Source organism: Leptodactylus fuscus, chromosome 1 (genome assembly GCF_031893055.1).
Source record: "Leptodactylus fuscus isolate aLepFus1 chromosome 1, aLepFus1.hap2, whole genome shotgun sequence".
Lineage (NCBI taxonomy): Eukaryota > Metazoa > Chordata > Amphibia > Anura > Leptodactylidae > Leptodactylus > Leptodactylus fuscus.
The window spans coordinates 279,913,344-279,933,963 of record NC_134265.1 but is presented as its reverse complement, the minus strand read 5'-3'; the positions used below and the strand labels follow the sequence as shown (position 1 = coordinate 279,933,963).

Here is a 20,620-nt window from a genome sequence, read left to right as displayed (position 1 = left end):
TTTTTTTTCTTTTTTTTTATTTTTTATCTTGACTGAACTTTCTTGGCTGATAAGCCCTTATGGTGTAATGCGGGTGGAGTACAGAGTTTGCTGAAGGATAAATACATTGCCTAAAATCCAAGCAGTATATTTATAATGTGATTTGCCATAGAAACCATATAGAGTACATAAATTATCCAAATGTTTTTACTTAAGCTGTACATGCCAGTAATGGAGAGCAAGAATACATTAACAAGTTTACAAAGTGTCATCTGATTACATACCAAAGAGACTTCTATGTTAAAGAAAACCTCACATTTGGAACCCCCGTTGGAAATTGGTTATCTATATAGTGTCAGCAGCAATATTTTGAGAAAACCTATATTACTTTACTGGCTTTATAGTTGTAATGCAGTAATTTTTCCATGTGGATAACCCTGTTTCAATAAGTAACTCCCCTGATTATTAGGTATTAATCAGTGAGTCCACTTTTGTAGTCTTCCATTTTCAGTTGTCATTGCCTAGAGAAGTGGGAGAAGAATTTGTATACAGTATAATATAATAAAACGTGTCTTTAAATGAATGGCTGACTGTGTAACCAGTGACTTTGACAATCCTTTCAGGTTGAGAGACATGCTATAACTAGAGATGAGCGAGTACTGTTCAGATCAGCCGATCTGAACAGCATGCTCCATAGAAATGAATGGATGCACCTGGTACTTCCGCTTCGACGGCGGCCGGCCGCTTAACCTCCCGCGTGCCGGCTACGTCCATTCATTCAAACAGTACTCGCTCATCTCTAGCTATAACTCTTCATACATGGTGTCCTATCAGGGTTTTTTTTTTGGTGCTAAAAGCCTCATTATGTCTGCAGCACACTTTGCAATTCTGTCTGTGGCAGTGGGTCTGTACAATACAGGGCAGGTTACCCCCTTTCACGTTCAGTATTTCTTCTACTGTTTTTCTTACATTTAATTCAGCCCAGAATAACTGTAAAATAGCAAACAAATAAATAAGAAATATGAACCTGATATAGGAGACATTGGAGTCCAAATCCAGGGTATGATGCAGCTAAAAAGATCCCTGATACAGGATAAAAAGGAAAACTGATTGCTGTCTAAAACTAACATCCCATCAGGAATAACACAAGCAACTAGTCAGAAGTAGATAGAAGTACATATACCCTCCTTACACTTGCTGAGCTGTGAGAAGCCTGTGAGGTATACAGGAAGGAAGAGCTGTGTGGAAACCTGTAGAGACTGTGAAGAAGTACCTGCACCTCCCTCCTTCACATCATGTGTTCTCTGTGATATCATGGCAATGAAGACCGATTCACAGGGGTAAAATGCTGTATGATTTAGGTGATTGTAAACTATTTGTGGCTTGGTGGATATGCCGCATTCTGATGAGACTCCCTTTAATAGAAGAATTTCTACATAATATTTCATCTTTTGCTCTCAGCTGTTACACATTTAACAGCTCTATTACCCATATGTGTTATCAGAGCTATGAATTGTGTGAATATTTTTTTTAAGTATTTTCACTCTTCTGTTTTTGTAGCAACAACTAAATTTCAATTAATATTTTTTAACCCAAAATTAACAATACTGCGTGCCTAAACTGCAATCCTCTGTGTAATCCCTGTCCAATAGGAAATGAAAGTGTATGATATACAAGAGTGAGTTAAAGATAAAGCTAGGTAGCAGATGTCAAACCTCCGTGTGTTTCTGCAAGAAGATACTTTTGTTTTTTTTTATCCTTTGGAACAAAATGGACAAATCTGAAATACAGACGTAGAGGGTGGATTACACCGTGCTTGTAGAATAAACCCAAAAATTATCCCAACTGAAAATAAACCTTAAATCTGCAGTAGAAACAAAATGGTGTATTTTACCTAAACTGCAAAGTACAATGTGTAATAAGGGATTTTGTGGTTTTACAGCTCAGTGCTTGTCCTCGAAAGCTGTTCTCTCAGCAACGTGGGTGGCAGGTTATGCTACTATATAATGTATTGTAGTTGGCTCTCCACACTTGTCAGGGTTAGCGTGCAGCCATTCGTAAAATTTTCCCATTGTTCTATCATGTGAACCAAGGCTGTTTTAAAAGTGCCCTCAACCCCCTGAAAAGAGTCTAATTAGAAAGTATGATATTGAACCACTTAATATAGTGGCGCTATCTGTTGTGTGCCATTGAGAACCTTGTTTTCTCCAGTAAGACTGTTACAAATAAAATCACAGTGTTATTGCTGTAAATTCTATTCTTTCAGCTCCGTTTTTATATTGAGCCTTTGCATTTTTGTCCTATTTCCATCTTTCTTTCTTTTGATGTACCTTCTCTTTTGGCAGCTTTCACTATTTTAGCAAATAATGCTGTTTCTAGTAGGAGTTGCGAAAGAAGAAGAGGAGGAAAAAAAGCACTTTGTGTGAGGTCCTTGTAAAATGAACCTCGGGAACTTTGCGTTATTGCAGCATTTTTTTCCCTTTCTCTACTCCTTCTGTCCTTGACGTGTTGTGATTAGAAATTACATCTCTTGAGTAGACCGGATGAATAGATTTTATTTTATCATGGCCATAATTTACATACATTTTGTTGTACCTGTTATTTCAGAGATTGGCACCCAGAGAAACAAGCAATTATGGTATTTAAATTCCATTGTGCCAGCACCTCCAGGGCACCGTCCAAAAAAAATAAAAAACTTGCCTGCTGGGCTGCATGCAGTATACTTGTGTGAACATCACTGCCTGCTGTTCACACATCATTTTTCACAGAAAGTTCCGTTTGGAATAAAGGCCCTGTGTTACTGAAGGGCATTGGAACATTTGTTGTTCTCTGTTTGTAAAGGCTCCAGAGTAATTTTGTTTGCATGTCTTAGGTTTGCAGCGCTTCTGGTTCATCTTTTACTGGTTGTCCCAACCAGGATTCTTTATTAAATCTATAACCAGCTGCGGTCTTATCCTGATCATTATACATTCCCTATACTCCTAAAACAGTTTATTAATTTTTAGATTTGGGTGAGGGAGTAAATATAAATTATCATTTTGCACACAAGTCCATTGAAAAAATGGCACCAACAGCATGTCCATTTGCTGCTCATATCTCCACAGACCCATAGATTTCCTTCAGTGAAACAAAATGGAAAGGTATATGACTTGTCTGGAGTTTTTCCCTAGGCTGAAGACCCATACATGAACCCGATAATACAGTGGCGTGAGTACGAGTCATAGAAAACAAAGGGTCACACACCCTATTCATGGCTAACACACCGACAGAGTACACGTTCATGTGCCTGTGTTTTTCTTTGCACGTGTAGCACCCCCTCTGCTACCCGGTTGTTCTAGTGACACAGGATAAAACTACAGTTAGGTCTCCTTTTAGTGTCACCTTGGTTTGTTTGAAACCTAAACTGAGGTGGTAGAAAAAGTTACTAGGTAATATCCAGGACTTTTTCCGGTGTAGAAAACTAACTAAACTGAGTAGATTTAAATACGCTTAAGCTGCTACCGATTTGGAGATGTATCTTCAGGAGGAGAACATACTGTAGATTTGTAACTATGCATGGCCCGAAATATCATTCAATATTCTTAAGAGAAAACGTCAATTAGTAAAAAAAAATTATTGGAAAGTTTGTATGAAAAATAAATCTATCTTAACATAGCCTATCCTGTCCAAAAGGGACATTTGTGGGTGGATACGTCAGCTGTTGCATACAGCACTTCTTGGCCATAGCACCACCACTCATAGATCTAGATGGATCGTTTCTGTATGATGGGCATGTAGTTGTACTGGGTGTGATGTATCTGATGTACATGCAGTCGAGTTGGGGTGTACCACTCTGATATGAGCACACACAGCTCTGTCTGCTAGACGAGGACTCTGGCTCCTCCCTGATCATGACTTCATCAAAGATCCTTTATCAACTAGAAATAACCTGTGTACTTTGTGATACAATAATACATTACACTAACGAAGCTCCCTCTAGTGGCCAACGGTGGGAAATTCTATAACTTTTTAAATAATAATAAATAAATAGTAATTGTTCTTTTGGTGAGAGATTCCCTTTTCTTAAAGGGAACCTGTCAGGTCTATTTTGGATAGTTAACCACTCACTGGTTCTTATAGTCCAGGGTTTAGTGTCCTAAATTGCCTGTTATAATACAATCAATGGTCTTATTAGAAATAAAAAGCTTTAACTTTATTCTCATCGGACTTGTCTTTGGTGCTCCCACTGCCTGCGATGTTCTTCATAGAAGCCCGAGATGTACACCCCGGCTTCACTGCACAAGTGCCATAGCTACAGGGCATGTGCACTAAAGACAAGGTGTACTTCTCTTGCTTCATTGAAGAACTTTGCCGGTGCGGTGAGTATAAAGCTTTTCTTATTTTTAATGTGGCCACGATTTTCATTATAACAGGGCGATTAGATCTTAGATCTAGCCAGGTCTAGTATCCCGTGTATGAATGAAGTGTGTTAGTGTGCATATGTGACCAACATTCCTTTCACTTCTATAGAATTGATAGAAATAGTCAAGTGCACTGGCCGGACCCACAGTGAACAATAAAATAAAGGTCTCTGAGTCCCCTCTAGGAATGAAGCAGTATTGCACATATGGGATCACCACTACATTCACTTCTATGGGACTAAAAGAAATACCTGAGCACAGCACTCCATTAGTCCTTTAGAAGTAAAGAAGGGCATGCCTTGTCACTACTGTGCTTAAGAAATATGTGATGATATTGGAAAAAACCCTTCCCATTCTGTGTAACATTATGTCACCAGGGTTGGAAATAATGTCAAGCTTAGGCAGATTCGACCCTTAGATGCTGTGGCCAATACTTATTGCTACTTCTGAGTGGTTAGAGAGGAAGAGAAGGCTCCTTCTATGGCAGCCAGAGGCGTAATGATGGCCTCCATGCTGCCATATACAGATGCCTATTAAAGGGATATTCCCACGTCGTATACTCACCAGTCTTCACTGCTATAAAATCTTCTTTCTTCCTGGTTTCTTGCGTCATTTGGTGGGTGGGGTTTCATATGCAACCTGCCGTTTAGCTCTGCCCCCAAATTAACATGTAGCTCCGCCCACCGCATAGCGTGATCCTATGGGGCGGCTGAAGGGCCTGTGATGTCATCAAAGGTCCTCAAACAACACTATATGCACAATATTGGACTATGAAGTACAGGCAGGAGCAACTCCATTCTGTGTTACATACAGAGACTGCCTGTCTCTGCCATAATGAGCACAATTGAATTAGCTAGCCTGATAACTGGGAGAACAGAAGACTAGTTCAGAAATGAAAGCAGATCCTCTCCTCTATCTGAGAGGAGGGAGCTAGGTCACGGTGTAGACACAGGATTAGCTAGATACACAGGCTCGCTCCTGTGCACTTAGCCCCTCCTCCCTCCCCCCTGAGAGCAGCAGATACATCACTTGACTTATGAGCAGATAAGTCAAGGGCTGGGTCCACAAAGAATTGAATAAAGTAAGATTGTGGACAAACAAAGCTGTTTTGCTGAAGCAGTGTATTTAGGAAAAGTCTTACATCCATATTAACAAGCAGTATAGATAGGATCCTTGTGATGGGACAACCCCTTTAAAACAAATGCCTGTTTAGCTTGTGCCTCTGGTAGTATTAGAATATACTATATTACAAAATATTGTGTGTATAGTATAGGTGTATTATGATGGCAAATACATGTTCAAATCCTCTAGTGAGGAAACAAGTTATCATTCTTAATAAGATCTATATTAAAGGTTCAAAACACTCTTTCCCCATTTATCATATAAGATAAACACAATCCATTTTTCCATAAGGAGCCATTCATACGGTGGAATTTCACAGTTTTTGAGACTGATTTGGCCTCCAAATCTGTACCAAATTTTGTCCTTATTCTGTTTCCCATTGTTTTCACTGGGAAGCAGAAATAAAAGCAGGGTGCTGAAAAAAATAAGCATCCCGCTCTATTGTGGGGCATATTCAGACACAGAAACCGCGGCATAAGCCCTGCCGCTGATTGAACGTATTCATCCCACCATGGGAGGCTGGAGGATGTAAAGGGAAGAGAAATATGAGGTGGAAGTCTTACAAATTCCTCTTCCATTTCCACTATGTGAACATACCCTAACAGTTAGGACTGTTGAAAGGTAACGTTAATTGTTGTGGTACCAATTAAAATTACAGCTCGCCCCGCAGCCTGGGTGAGATATTCAAGGTGAATTCTACATTTGTGAATGCAAAGGGCTCTTGCTGGGATGTGAATGTGAAGTCTTGCATATCTGTTTTACATCTGAAATGAAGTAGTATTTAAATGATTATGCAATGTAATACGTACACTTCAATATTAGTATTAATGGAAAGAGAGGGTGTTCTGAGTTGTGTTTTATAACAGGCGTTTCTGAAACTACTTTTATTAGGGCTTTGAAAAATGGAACAAATTATGAAACTCCTTCACAATTTAAAAAAAAAAATCAAAGGCACGTTAATACCTTTTCATGGCTGTCCTTCATGGCCCTAGCGACAACAGCCTTATAATGGGGTAAGTGCAGTGATTTTATCAGGATTGGTTTCCTGCCAGTCATAATGGTAATAAAAGTTGAATATAAATACCTTAAGAACTGAAAGGTTCTTCTAAGTGCCTTTTATTCATTTTAATCTTATTAAGCTATTTAAGGTTGTGTCGAGTCTGCTGCCAGCTAAGAGCCAGAAGACAGTGCGTGCAGAATGTTGGCACTTGGAAACTTTAGACAGATTTTGTATGTAATTGTATAAAAAGTGTTTTCTTAGTAGTCCATTTATGAGTAGAGATGGGTGAACTGGCTCATGCCAAGCTGGATTCAACCCGAATATTCCAAATTATCCATTTACTTACAAAACCGAACAAAGGGAGATTCATGTAGCGTGAACTAAAATGGCCACCACATTATCGGCGTCTCTTTAGACTCAAGAGTGTAATAGGTAGAGGCCCTGGGGAGGTGACAAAAAGAAAAAAACTTTGATACTCTCCTTGCATTACCTATTTGGGGCCTCCTTGTGGCATCTGTCGCTCTTTGGTGGCTTTATACATCTGGCTCCCCACTGAGGCCTGTGATTGGGCCACGAGCATCATGTCACCTGGAGTGCCCAAGTCACTGGTGAAGCCCAATGAGTCTATGGGGTCCGTGTGCTTTAAGTTTGCAAGATAGTTATCAGAGTTGATTCATAATTTGTTGATGCTGTCATCAAAGACTATTTCCTGTTTCTGCCAAACACTGTATAGCTATTACTAAGGTAAGCCGTAAGCTACAGGCACATGACCAAGTGTGCTGTCTGGTCGGGGCTCCAAGACTCCGTTTGGTGATGTGAGTAGACAACTGTTACTGTTGAGGGAGTGGTCTTTTAGCATACATAGCATGAAAAATAAAAAATAAATAAAAAAAAGTCTCACTGGAGTGTTGCTTTAAAGGGAGTCTGTCATCAACAAACTTGATATCAAACTAGCTACAGTGCATTGCACAGAGCACCATAATTCCTCTAGATTGTTCAATTGATGCACAATCTCTCTATCTATCTATCTATCTATCTATCTATCTATCTATCTATCTATCTATATATATATATATATATATATATACACACACACACACACACACACACACACACACACACACACACACACACGAGGCTTGTGTGCAATGGTTCATCTTTTGGGATATATTTAGATCTAAATATATCATACAATAATAAATACTTAATATCTCCCGCAATACACTGCGACTGCATTGAGATCAATATTTCCGGTGACAGACTTTTTAACTGCTCACCATTTCTGATATAACTTAGAGATGCCACTGTCCGCCTCACAGGCAGGTCAAGTTTCAATCAACTATAGAAGTCCATGGCTAGGGAAAGGGATAGAGTTGTCCATTTTTACTTTAACAACTGGCCACAGACGGAGAATAGTTAAAAAAAAAAAAAAAAAAAAAAAAAGTGTTACTTACCACCTTAATCCTCCAGTGCTCAGTCTCCGTTGCAGGAACTGGACTGGTAATGCTTACCCTGTGTTATCAGTGCAGTATCTTTGCTTAGAAAGACTGAATTGGCGCAATCTTCAAGACTCCACAGGTCCTTTACCCAGCAGCAGTGAGCAGTTCAGCCCAAGTCTACAGCTTGAAGGCTGTAACCTGGAGATAGAGGAATCCTAGATTGGCAATGCAGGTAGAAGGCTTTTCTCTTATTTCTATTGTGGGCACGCTCGTGATAGGGGCCACTGATGCCACACTGTAAAGTATGATGCTTCTACGGAGGTATTTTTTCTGCATTATGATATTTGTTTGCCACTGCTATGGTGAGATGTGCAGATGTTTGGCACTTTTGGATAAGAATTTTGCGCCATACTGTGGTGGTTGGCACTTCTGGGAGAGATTTTCTGCTGAATACTGGAATTTGTGCCGCAATGTGGTATTTGGTTGCCACTGAGGAGGCTATTAAGTGCACAGCATAGTGACACTTATTTGGAAGTCTCTGGTTTATTTCTTCGTGGATGAGGCCCTAGCAGCACAACAGATTGACTGGTGAGGCCCATATCAAAAACATTTGAGAAGTCTTGGGATAGATCATCAGTATATTTAATCTGGAAAAACCTTTTAAGTTTTATTTGATAAAAACTTTTTATTGCAGTGTTTAAGTTAATAATTTCAAACTAGTATCTTAATTCATTGGCTTATACCTTTATCCCTGCTGTACAATGGGCCCCTCAAACTTTTGTAGTAGAAATAGTTGTAAATTATCCATACAATCCAAACATGATACTAACACTTCTCAAATAAGATTCTTGTTCACAGCCAAGCTTAAGGGCTTTGTGCCAAAGGGCATGTCTTGCTGAAAAATAACATATCATAAAAGATAATTCAAGCCCTATTGCCGGACGCTGTCCACATATGTGTTTAAAATTTACCATGAGGATGTGTTTAATGTGTCTGCATACACAGACGCTTGATGTACTGTACCGTTGTGTGTGGCACATCAGTCAGCCAAGAGGGCAGGTCCCTTAATTACTTCCAATGTTGACATCAGTGATGTCTTATGAATCAGCTGCTGTAAGCCACTGAAAAGTTCTTCTCATGGAAGTTGGTGAGCAGCGCTTGCTTTTTTATACCATAGGACTAGATAATCTTTCTTTTATAAAATACATGTCCCCGTGTATATGGAAACTGAATCCTACAATAATATAAAACGACATAATATAATGCTATGATTTGTTCATTTCTCCCGTGTACATGTAAATGTTTCTGAGAGGACACTAATCTAAATCATAGGTTTACAGAACTAAAACACTAATGATTTATTTTTACTAAGGATAGTCAAGATGGCGAGTACTGCGTCTGCTTCGTAGACCATCTGCCGTTACGTTTATTGGTCACGTGTGCAGCTCAGTACCTTCATTACCAAATACAGGTGCTGTGTTTAGCATAAACTGCAGAGGCCACAATGCTCATCTATGGAGAGGAGGGGGGTGCTTAGGGTTGGACCCCCACTGATCTAACAAGTGGCCTCATCGGTCACCGTAAAGTACCAGATGACATCACACACATACGTCACCAGTTCCTTTCCTTATACTTTCGGGGATATCTGCCACCAAAAGGCCCATCCAACGATAGGCCAGACAACGATGGGGGACATCGGATTGCTGGGGACAAGTGTAAAGTTTTTTTCTATGTTTCACGTTCTGCCCAAGTACTGTAATTCCTGGACAACCCCTTTAACCAAATGGTGAACCACAGTGTGTCTATATGTGTAGAGCGGGATATCTCGGAGGTGAGACACAATTGAGACTTTAGTAGATAGATTTTCCATGTTCTTAACATATGGCTTAATAAGGCAGATTAGTGAGAACTTTGGAAACTAGATTGGTTGTCAGAACGGGAATGTCGTGGGGTGTTTAGAGTCTATACTATAGGCCATGTGTAATATATATTTCATGTGGAATGTATTCTCTAACCTGTTATATACATCAATGTGTAGTTGGCTGATTAGGGTCTAGTGTGTTAGCATATTGTATGCAAATACCTCTAACTAGTAAGGACAATGGGTGGAGATAATCTGCTCGGTGTCCCCAAGAAGATGTTGGATGGTGCATTGTCCACAGGAGACAGGGAGTCTGCTCTGTTTGGCATAGATGAGGGGGGAAGGATCTGCGACTCAGCCCTTCCCACCCACAGATATAGGATGTAACAGTCTTAGTATATAGTATGTAGCTGGCAGTTAGTATGTGTTAGCCGGCCTGTGCACAGCTCTGCAGAGAGCCAGGATTTAGTTACAGGACCAAGGAACCAAAGCTATCATTGAGTTGTGACTTCTGTGGACTTATTGTTATTACGGTTGATGTGACTGCCGCCGGCTACTAACTTTGTGGATTACAATAAATTGCTGTTGCCTGCAGACCTCTTGCGTCCCTGTTGATTCAAGATATCCTCCGGAGGAAGGACGTATACCTTTGCTCCGTGACAGGGAATAAAAAAAAAAATCTGCTAAAAAGGATTTTTAACCATTTGATTTGAAAGGGAAGGTCACAGATCAGTGTATACATGTAGCTTTTATCCTTTTGCAGCCACTACAGCGGTTTATAGTATTACTTGACGCCTATTCAAATAGAAAATTTTACATAGAAGGGAGGGCTCAATGTTCACATAACTCTTAAATGGTAAGGACTATTACTACAAGTAATTATCCTTTCATTTGCTAAAGAATACTAAAGTAGTTTTGATTAAAAACACCCTCTCTTTTTGGGTCTACAGCTCGTAATCAGACCCATGTGTCTCCATGGTTACAGTTTGTAAACAAGGCGTAGCCTGATCAGCTAGTCACGCTCCCATCTGACCCATCCTGCTCTCTAACATACATTGGGTTGGCAGTATGGTTTCAGGATCTGACTACACAGGGTTTGCCTTTTTGTTTTTTGTTACCATGGAGACACAAGGAGCTCTAGAATAACTTTCTTATTAAGACACTTTGCAAAGTTGCTTCCCTTTTCTTTTTGGAAACAGTAGACGAAGGTGCAAAGTTAGAACTTTGCTTCAAAAGGTAATGGTAAAATGTATGGTTCAGATTTGACAATAACTTTACTTGTGGCTACTATTTACATTTTAACTTAAGTACATTAATAGATGTGAATTAGAGAATAGATTACTCCTTAGGGGGTGTTCACACTTGTGTCCGGTTTGTGCATTCCATTGGGTTTCCGTCTTCAGCCCCGCTGAAACTGGACAGGGGACATAAACCCGGCTATCAGTTTTAAAACCCATTCACTTGAATGGGTTTGTAAAGGTGACTGCCCATGTCCGCTGCAGCCTGTCCGCGGGAAAACAGTTTGTTTTTTTTTTTAGCTGGACACAAAGTTGGACGTGCAAAACGGTTTCCCCATGGACTGGCCGCAGGCAGACACGGGCGGTTACCTTTACAAATCCATTCAAGTAAATGAGTTTTACAACTGGCCGCCAGGTTTCTGTCCCCTGTCCAGTTTCGCTGGGGCTGAAGATGGAAACCCGACAGAATGCATAAACCGGACAACGGGTGCAAATGTGAACCGTCCATAATACAGTATACAAGACTAATTCTCTGATATTTTTGATGTATACAAAGTGCTTTTAAAGGGAGTCTATTGCCTTCCCCCAACTTCTTCAAATTGCCACCATAGCGCTGTAGGTACTGTGACATGCTTAGAAATTATATCTTCATTATGTCTGACAGTCCTGTGGGAGCTGAGGATAAAACATTTTACTCATTATACAAATTAGGTACCCAGAGCACAGGGGGGAGCTCCCAAAAATCCCTGAGCACAGCTTTCTCTGTTGAAAACATGAGCTTGTACAGCTTGTACCTAATTTGCATAATGAATAAAATGTCTTTTTTGTAACCTATTTTCACCAGTCCAAACTGAACTTACAACTTCAGACTGATTTATGATGCTGTGACCATCAGAACTACCAGAATTCTGTTGTCCTGCACTTGCAACATCATGTGCGTGTTGGGGAGTAGACCAGGAAATATGGCCATCACATGGCTATACTGTATTTCTCAGTCTGAATACTTTCTTGTGCCCATAGAGCAGCTCAATCTCATTCACATACGTGAGACTGAACTGCAGTACCAGTCACAGCCAATATTAAAAGAATATGGCGTTGTATCTGGTAAACGGTAAAGGGAATCTGTTCTTGACATTTGGCTTCTGGCTATTGACGCTGCCCGTTAGGTTTGCTGATCGACAGGGTTGTGCCAAGAGTCAGACCGCACCTATTTTTAATTGATACCCCATCCTAAGAATAGGTCAGTAACTTTCTAATCCTGTAAAATCCCTTTACGCATCTGCCGTTACAGCTTTTTCTTAAGTTGCAGGCTTTATTCCCCACTTAGTCTGATGAGTAAAACAAAAGGCTGTAGTATGTCATAACAGCAGAAGTAAAACATTCACAGGATGAACAATTGGTTTAAAGGGTTTTGATTGTGTGCCTGAACATCTGGGTTAAATGGTTTTTCCAGTACCCAAAGCAATGATGATAGTTTCACATCGCACCCAATCAAATCCTGCGGTTAGAACGTTTGACCACGCTTAATAGAACTTAACGTTCCAAATATCCTTGTGTTGTCGGCTCCTTAGCGATCAGGAAATCCTAGGTGATAGAATTTTATGGATTTTATTTACTTCTATGGATGTGCACAATGACTTTAAACCACATTCTCTTGTATTGTAATAGGCTCAGTGTTTCATTGATACCCAGTTAGTCAATGAAAGCTAAAGTCCTGTAGAAAAGCCTGATCTGCAGGACTACATCCACTAAACTGTTACAACATGTATAGATTATGTCTAATGGTCATATTTTTTTACAAAGCGTAGGGAACCCAGTGCTGCGAGACAACAATGCTAGTCACCGTGCCGAGATCACCAGCGCTATCACCATCAGATCTTTAGTCTTTTAAGATGTGACATCTTAGGGCCCGTTCACACTGGCACAGAGGGGGGCGGATTATGGTGCGGAATCCACGTTATAATCCGCCTCCCTCACAATGGTGGTCTTTTTTCTGCTAGTGGCATGTTGTCGCTAGCGGAAAAAAGAAGCGACATGACCTTTCTTGAGGCGTATTCTGCCTTAGGAAGGCAATAGAAGTGAATGGGAGGCGGTAACCGCGTAGCGGTTTTTGGCGCGGTTTGTGCAAAAACCGTGACGTGGGTTTTTTTACGGTCCATTCACTGCCCAGCAGGGAAACATCGCCTGGCGTTTTCTGAAGTGTTTTTTTTTTTTTTTTTTTTTTTTTTTTTTTTTTTTTTTTTTTTACCAAAAAACTCCTCAATGTCAAAAAAATGATTAGGAAGCGGGTTTTTTCCAGACCAAAATTTGGCACGCGGTTTTCACGTATGAACTAGCCCTTAATAGTACCCCTGGTGATCTGAAAAAGGGCCACAAAGGTGTCCTGCAGCACTTCCTTTTACTTCAATGATCTATTGGATTCCAGAGACAAATTTAAGATAAGTAATGTTAAAACTTATTTATCGTGGTCTTCAACCCACTGGACTTCCTTGGCATCACCTAGTTCTTTGTATGAGACCCCTGTAGAAATAAAAGAAAATGGCATACATTAAAGTAGCGTTTATCCTGCAGATGTGTAAAATTTCTCAAACTGGCATTTGAGTGTCATCAGTTACTCCATTCCGATAAAATAATGTAAGACTGTGCAATCGGTAGGCCATACCACCGACTCTGACTCAGATATTTTTCTCCCGCCTTACTTTCATAAATAGCTGACATTCATGGTCAGTCAGGAGCAGTAAGGGCTCATTCACACGGGGCAAGAGGGGGCGGATTTTGACGACGAATTCAGCTCAAAATTCGCCCCCTCACAATAGATGTCTATGTAGACCACTAGCGTCCTTTTTTTTTTTTTTTTTTTTTTCCATGAGTGATTTGTTCCCACTCATGGAAAAAAGAAAAGAGCTGTCCTTTCTTCAGGCAGATTCTGTGGCTGATTCAGCCGCGGTGTCCACCTCGCGACAGTACCCTCTGGACTAGGCCCATTCATTTGGGTCTACTCCGGATCCGGAAGCCGCGACAGGCGCATTTTGGTCCTATTCTGACGCGGTTTCCCGCATCAAAATCAGGACCAAAATACACAGTCCCTAGCCCCGTGTGAACTAGCCCTAAAACTTCTCCAATTCACAAAAAAAAGATAAAATGTAACAAATTATTCATCTAATTATTTACATAATGCCAATAATTGTACGATACAATTAGAAATAGTTCATCATTTTCTTTTGAATATGGAGTCAGTAACTTTTTGCTGACTCCAACCCTACAGCCATGAAACTCATGTATTACTTAGACTCATATTAGCTCGTATAATAAATGTAGCAAATGATGATTGGTAGATTACAAAAATAGGTGAGGCTAAGTTCACACCTGCTTTCAGGTTTCCGTTCTGTGACCCCTGAAAAGAAAACCTAAACCCCAAATAACAGTAGTTACCTTAGGAAACTCACAGATCCCATAGACTATAATGGGGTCAGTGTGGTTTCTACCCGAAAAGGGCAAAAATGCAGAGAGAAAAGCACTGCTTGCATTTTTCATGTGGAGAGAGGAATGGAATCCCTGAATGTATTGCAAGCACTGGTGTGAACCTTCAACCCAGCATAAGTTAACTTCCCCCCACCCCTCTAATTATGAATCTTACATGTACCCCAGCTGGCGACTAGTAAAATTCTTTTATCAAAATAGTAGTTGCTGAGGTAAATCTTAAAATGGCTTCTCAAATCGCATAGGGTACACAACACAGTTGTCTCATATAGAAAATACTATTTTAAATTCTATATAGAGAGGTTCTCCATTTAGGACACCTATGTGTTAGCCAAAGGATTTTGGTGATGCTTTATTTCCCCTGCTATTGTGCTGCATTGAAATTGAAGACTTTAAAGAGGACCTTTTGCAATCTGGGGCACATGCGGTTTTATATACCGCTAGAAAGCCGACAGTGCGCTGAATTCAGTGCACTGTCGGCTTTCACGATCTGTGCCTTGGTGAAGATATATAGGTGATGGTACCGTAGCTCTTTACCGTCAGAAGGGCGTTTCTGACATTCTGTCAGGCATGCCCTTCTTCACAGCAGCGTCTATAGCTCTGTACTGGGACAGCAGTGAGGAACGCCTAGCCAGTTCTAGTCTATGGACGAGTACTATCAGGAGGGGAGGAGGTGTTCCTCACTGCTCTCACAGTACAGTGTTATAAACGCTGTTGTGAAGAAGGGCATGCCTGACTGACTGACAGAAATGCCCTTCTGACGGTAAAGAGCTACTGTACCGGCACCGATAGCTCTTTACCCAGGGCATAGATTGTGAAAGCCGACAGTGTGCTGAATTCAGCGCACTGTCTGCTTTCTAGCGGTATATAAAACCGCATGTGAAAGGTCCTCTTTAAGCCACGTTTTCACACATTTATATAGGGGCCACGGCAGTAGGATACCTTGTGATCAGTCAGACCATTCTATAAAAAAAAAAAAAAATTCTGTATCCACGATGGGTAATCCTTATCAGACTTGTTTATTGGCTGTAGAATAATAATACTAACTTATTGTGGAAAATATGGTTAGTGATATGTTTTTGTTATGAGGCAAGCCAGGTAGGCGCTCTCTACATTTAAGATGAATAAATACAATATTATTCCTGATTGTATATTTTATCAAGTGCTTTTCCTAACTCCTGCTTCCATACTTGTTCTGTGAGGCCTGTGTCTTTCTTAGCTGTACCGTTCTTTAGCTATTTCAAGTGAAAATCAAAGCTTCTGATCTAGCAGAAGGAACTGCCAAAGATGCCGAAGTCATCTCCTTACATGGTGGTCTTAATGTCTCATAACTGTTTGCTGCTATAAAAGAGCTTTCTTCCTACAATTGCCTCTTTCACCAGAATCCATTCTGCTTGTTTTTGTTTGGGTTTTTCCTTAAAGCGTCTCTTGTAGGGGCTCTCCTTTTAACTTGCTTGGAACTGTGGAAGTTTCTTTTGGATCTAGCAACATCTCCCTTTTTGGAACTACTGCCTCATTTCTACAAGATCGTCTTCTTCCTACATAAAAAGGAGGTGGCGTCAAGCCAGATAGTAACACTTTAAGTGTTGACAGGTACAGTGCTATGGCAAAGCCGTGATATCTGTTAAAGGACAAGTGACTATAGATTTGAGAGCAAGCTTTCTTTCTGTGTGACATTTTGTTATTGAGGACCTTCCAGACAGGAAAACATACATGCAGATCTTCTGGCAAGGTGGCTCAGTTTTTCCTTAGCTCTTTCTCTATGATTTTCCACATTGATACTTTTTATTTTCTTATTTTTCTGCTTATTTCAGCCAAGTCATTCATATATTTTTACACCTTTCGCCTTAAATTTAAATTTGTTTTTTTGGCATTTGGAACAAAAAAGGGTCAACCTCAAAATATTCCTCAATTATGTTAAATTCACTTAAATCCAAGTAAATAAGAAGATGTTCTTTGCAGCGCAAGTAACCTTTACTTTTTGTAAGATATCACTCTATTTATAATGCTAGTGCTGAGCATATGGGAAAATAATGAGATTTATTAACATAGGATAGAAAATTTATTTTCAGTAAAAAAAAAAAAAAATATGGTAATAATTTTTCATTTCTGGGCTCAGCACAAGAAGTACTTCTGTGGTATTGGTTTTCTTGTATCTCTGAGGTGTGAGAGAGCCACATCATTTGTAAGTCCTCAACCCAAAGTAGCATATGAAGAATTTATTGCAGGCAGAGGTAGAACTTGAAGCTCCTAGGTGCCAATGCAAAATCTATAATGGGGCCTCTACCTACCTCGTGCCATTTAGAATAGTGGCATATTTTATATAGAATAGGGACCTTTGGGCCCCCTTAAGGATACCGTATTCACTCTATAGCTGCATCCCTAGGTACAACTACCTATATTCATATGGAAGTCCACTATACTAGTTGTGTTATAGGTGTGGCGTATGACACTCCCAGTTCAATGGGTTGCTCCTTATTTGCCTTCTGACTTCTTGAAGGGATCATTAGGGCCATGCACTTTTGTATTTTGTATTGTTTTTACATCTAGTGTGAATGGAGGAAGCCCATTCTGTTTGGCTTATGACTTTAAAATCAACACACGTTTGGCCAACAGTCTCGTGTATGGCTAGCAGGGGCTTAGTTGCATTTGTGAAGTGCACTCGTCTTTGTGAACCACTTTTTATTACATATATACAGTGTATATATATATATATATATATATATATATATATATATATATATATATAATGATGATGATGATAAAGTCAAAGCCGTGTTTATGACTAATTGACCAATAATCCCGGGTAACTGTCGTTGTCCTAATTGATATGAGCTAAGGGCTAGTGCCGAGATATTGATACCAGACACAAAGTGTTGGTATTAACTCCTCTCTTAGAAGTGAAGTGAACGTGCACTAATGCGCTTTATTAAATCAACGTGGGGTTAAATAGTAGCAAAGAAAGGAAGAGAGATAACAATGTAAGTTTTCATATTCATTCCTGAATGGTATGGTACATCTCAATCAAACAGAAAAAGTTTAAGCAGTGCCATATATAGCCAGCTGCTCCCGGTCCTGCGTGGTAACCTTGGGGAGCTGTCTTCTGGCAGCAAGCCAGGCATTTGTTTTTCTTGCACCCATCCTGGATACAGGTGCCATCTTATCATATAACATTATACCAGTTTCAAGCATAAGCAAGTACAGCTAGCATTCATCTTTTAAGGATAACAATGTTTTTCATACATTACATGATTATAAACTGCGGTTCTGACTTTGTCCACTAGGCCACACAATACAATGAGACCTCCTGTTTTCAAGTCACAGGGAATGCCTAGAAAACTCATTTTAAGTAAATTGGGTCTGCTCCAGACCATAGCATCTATGACTCATGGTTCCTTTTCAGAAATCAGGAAGTTTTAGGTTTTGTGGCAGAAGGTTAGATTTGCAAGACTTTTAGGAAATTTTTGAAAATTAAAAACATCATCACCAAAATTTAAAATATGTTTAACATAAAAATGTGTTTTAAGCAATAGGTAATTTCCTGGCGGCACATTCTCTTTACGTTTGTATGTGATGTCTGTTTAGGACTCTGTACCTTGCAAAAAAAATTCCTCAAACTGAAAGTTTGAAAAGAAAGTACCAGTACCCTCTCTATATTTTGTTTTAATTTTATTGTATACAATCTTTTGAGGTGACAGCTGAGTTCAGGTTCTTTGACACTACTATATATTATATACACGTTTATATAGAAGATCTAGTGTCTGCACATGGTTTTTGGAGGACATATTCTGGATACTGATGACCTATCCTGAGGATATAAACTGTATACTGCTTCCGGCAGTGAGATCAGCTGATTGCTTCCAGGTCTCACACCCACAGCAGCATGGATAATACAGGAATATATTGCAAGAGAGAATACAAACAAACTCAGCATAGCAGATAGAATAAAGATTCTAAGAGTCATAGCAACTAAGAAGAAAAGGAGACTTCAGGATCATTTAGTTCTCTGTGCGGAGTGATCTTTGCTTATCCTAATGTACATTATGTAGCCTGACCGTGGTTAGGAGGAAGGATTTCCAATAGCGCTCCTTCTCACACTTGGGGTGAAGCAGTCGGTTACTGACAGTAATACCCAGTGCTGTCACGGTGTCATACATGGGGTGGGAGTTGTTCTCCAGCAGGGAGCTCACCACAGACCGTATTGTTCTGTCACCCACCACCTGTACTGGGTCCAGTGGGCTCCTCAGGACAGAGCTGGCCCTTCTAACCAACCTGTCGAGTCTATTTCTGTCCCTGACTAGTATACTACTCCTCCAGCATGCCACACTGAAGAAGATGGCTGATGCTACTACAGAGTTGAAAAAGGCCCCAACTCTGTGGTAGCATTAGCTATCATCTTCGTTGTGGCCTGATGACCTAACTTGTTGAAAGGTTATCAGTATTTAAAACACTTCAAGATCTTGGACAACCCCTTTAGCGCTTCTTTACCCTATCACTTGCTGTCAAAGGAGGCAGTCTGTATTCTAGGCAGGTTTTAGCTGAGTTCCATCTAACCTGTATGTCCAGCTTGAAGGGGTTTGTTGTATAGGATTTTAATATTCATGCCCTGTTCTCAGAATAGGCCATGGATACTAGATTAGTGAGGGTCGACTGTCAGCATCTCTGCTGTGAAAAGGCTGCAGCACCTTCTGCAGTGTCACAGTATCTCCAAACAGCTGACCAGTAAGACCCCGGGACAAGCTATTTAATGATATCTGCTGAAATGTCATGCTCTTTGGTGCAGGATACCAGGATAGAGGAAGAGACAAGAAGATATATTTTTGGATTTACACTCATGACGTAAAGTATCTTTAGAGTTTGAGTGTCCCAAATTATATCCCAGCAACAATTCCACTTAGATGGACTGCAATATATAGGTATCCATTCCTCTTCATCATGTCCAGAATGGCATAAATAGTTCCTTATGACAAATAGGAGCTCCAGAAGAATACATTGGTCCCATAGTTATGAGTCCAGTGTATTCAAGATAAGAGACTACTTTGTGTATGTCTAAGAGGAGAGGCTTCTTATGTTGTAATTCATTTGAAATATGTGTTAATTGATGTGTTTAGACCTAATATGTACCTTTCTGTTTTTCTTGTAGCAACTAGAATTGGTAGAACCAAGTGGTTGGATACACGTGCCCTTAACAGATGCGCATAAAAGACCAATCCGAACATTCATGATCCAGATAGCCGTTTTAGCAAATCATCAGAATGGACGAGATACTCATATGCGACAGATCAAAGTGTTTACTCCAGTAGAAGAAAGCTCCATAGGCAAATTCCCAAGATGCACAACTATTGATTTTATGATGCATCGTTTCATCAGGTGATCTAACCAAGATCCAATAAATGGTTGGCATTGACATGTTCCTAAATGGACACTTTTATTTTTTTTTTTATTGTAGCAGCAAAGTATAATTTTATTCCATAGTACCAAGTTTTTATTAAGTTTCGAGCCATTTTATTCTGACAGTGAATCTAATTTGCTCCCCGATCTAGTTTATTTATTGTAATGTTCACATACTTTTTTTCTTTTTAATGTTCACAATTTTTACGTAGGAGAAATTCAATTGATAAACTTATTCTCTTTTTCCAAGGGAATACTGTTAGAAGCTGTTTTCATGCCAGAATAGATGGCTCTCATTTTTATCTTATTTATTTTCTAACGCAATTGAAGTAGGTATGTGTAGACATTACAAACGTAACAAAAAAAAAAAAATACACACCTGGCTAATGTTAATCTGTATTTTCATTTCTGAGAAATTATGCAAGTGTACTGTTGGCAAATATTTTTTTTGTTATATTTTTTGCTGATGGATAACTTATTACACTTGTGCTATAGAAAGTGTTTAGACTAGTGTTATGCATTCCATCCATAATGGAACCATGAGAGCTATGATAAATTCGATTTCATTGCATCGAACTATTATTGTGCCCTGTTTCTTTTTTGGTTTTGATACTTTTGACAAAATAACAATAATACCAGTTCTAGTTCTTACTAAAATATCGTCTGTGAAGACAACCTCACATGAACACGTATGGTTAACTGTATATTAA

The 20,620-nt window shown here is 39.7% G+C and overlaps 1 protein-coding gene across 5 annotated transcripts in view; it reads left to right on the top strand.

The window, feature by feature from the left end:
* ANAPC10 (anaphase promoting complex subunit 10) overlaps positions 1 to 20,353 on the top strand; it is a 50,918-nt gene extending 30,565 nt beyond the window's left edge. For all 5 annotated transcript variants that reach the window (XM_075257843.1, XM_075257851.1, XM_075257817.1 and 2 more), the window contains exon 6: positions 19,663 to 20,353. In XM_075257843.1, coding sequence (XP_075113944.1) covers positions 19,663 to 19,893 — 231 coding nt within the window. In that variant the 3' untranslated portion in view covers positions 19,894 to 20,353. The remainder of the gene's footprint in view (positions 1 to 19,662) is intronic.
* Positions 20,354 to 20,620: the final 267 nt, after the last annotated feature.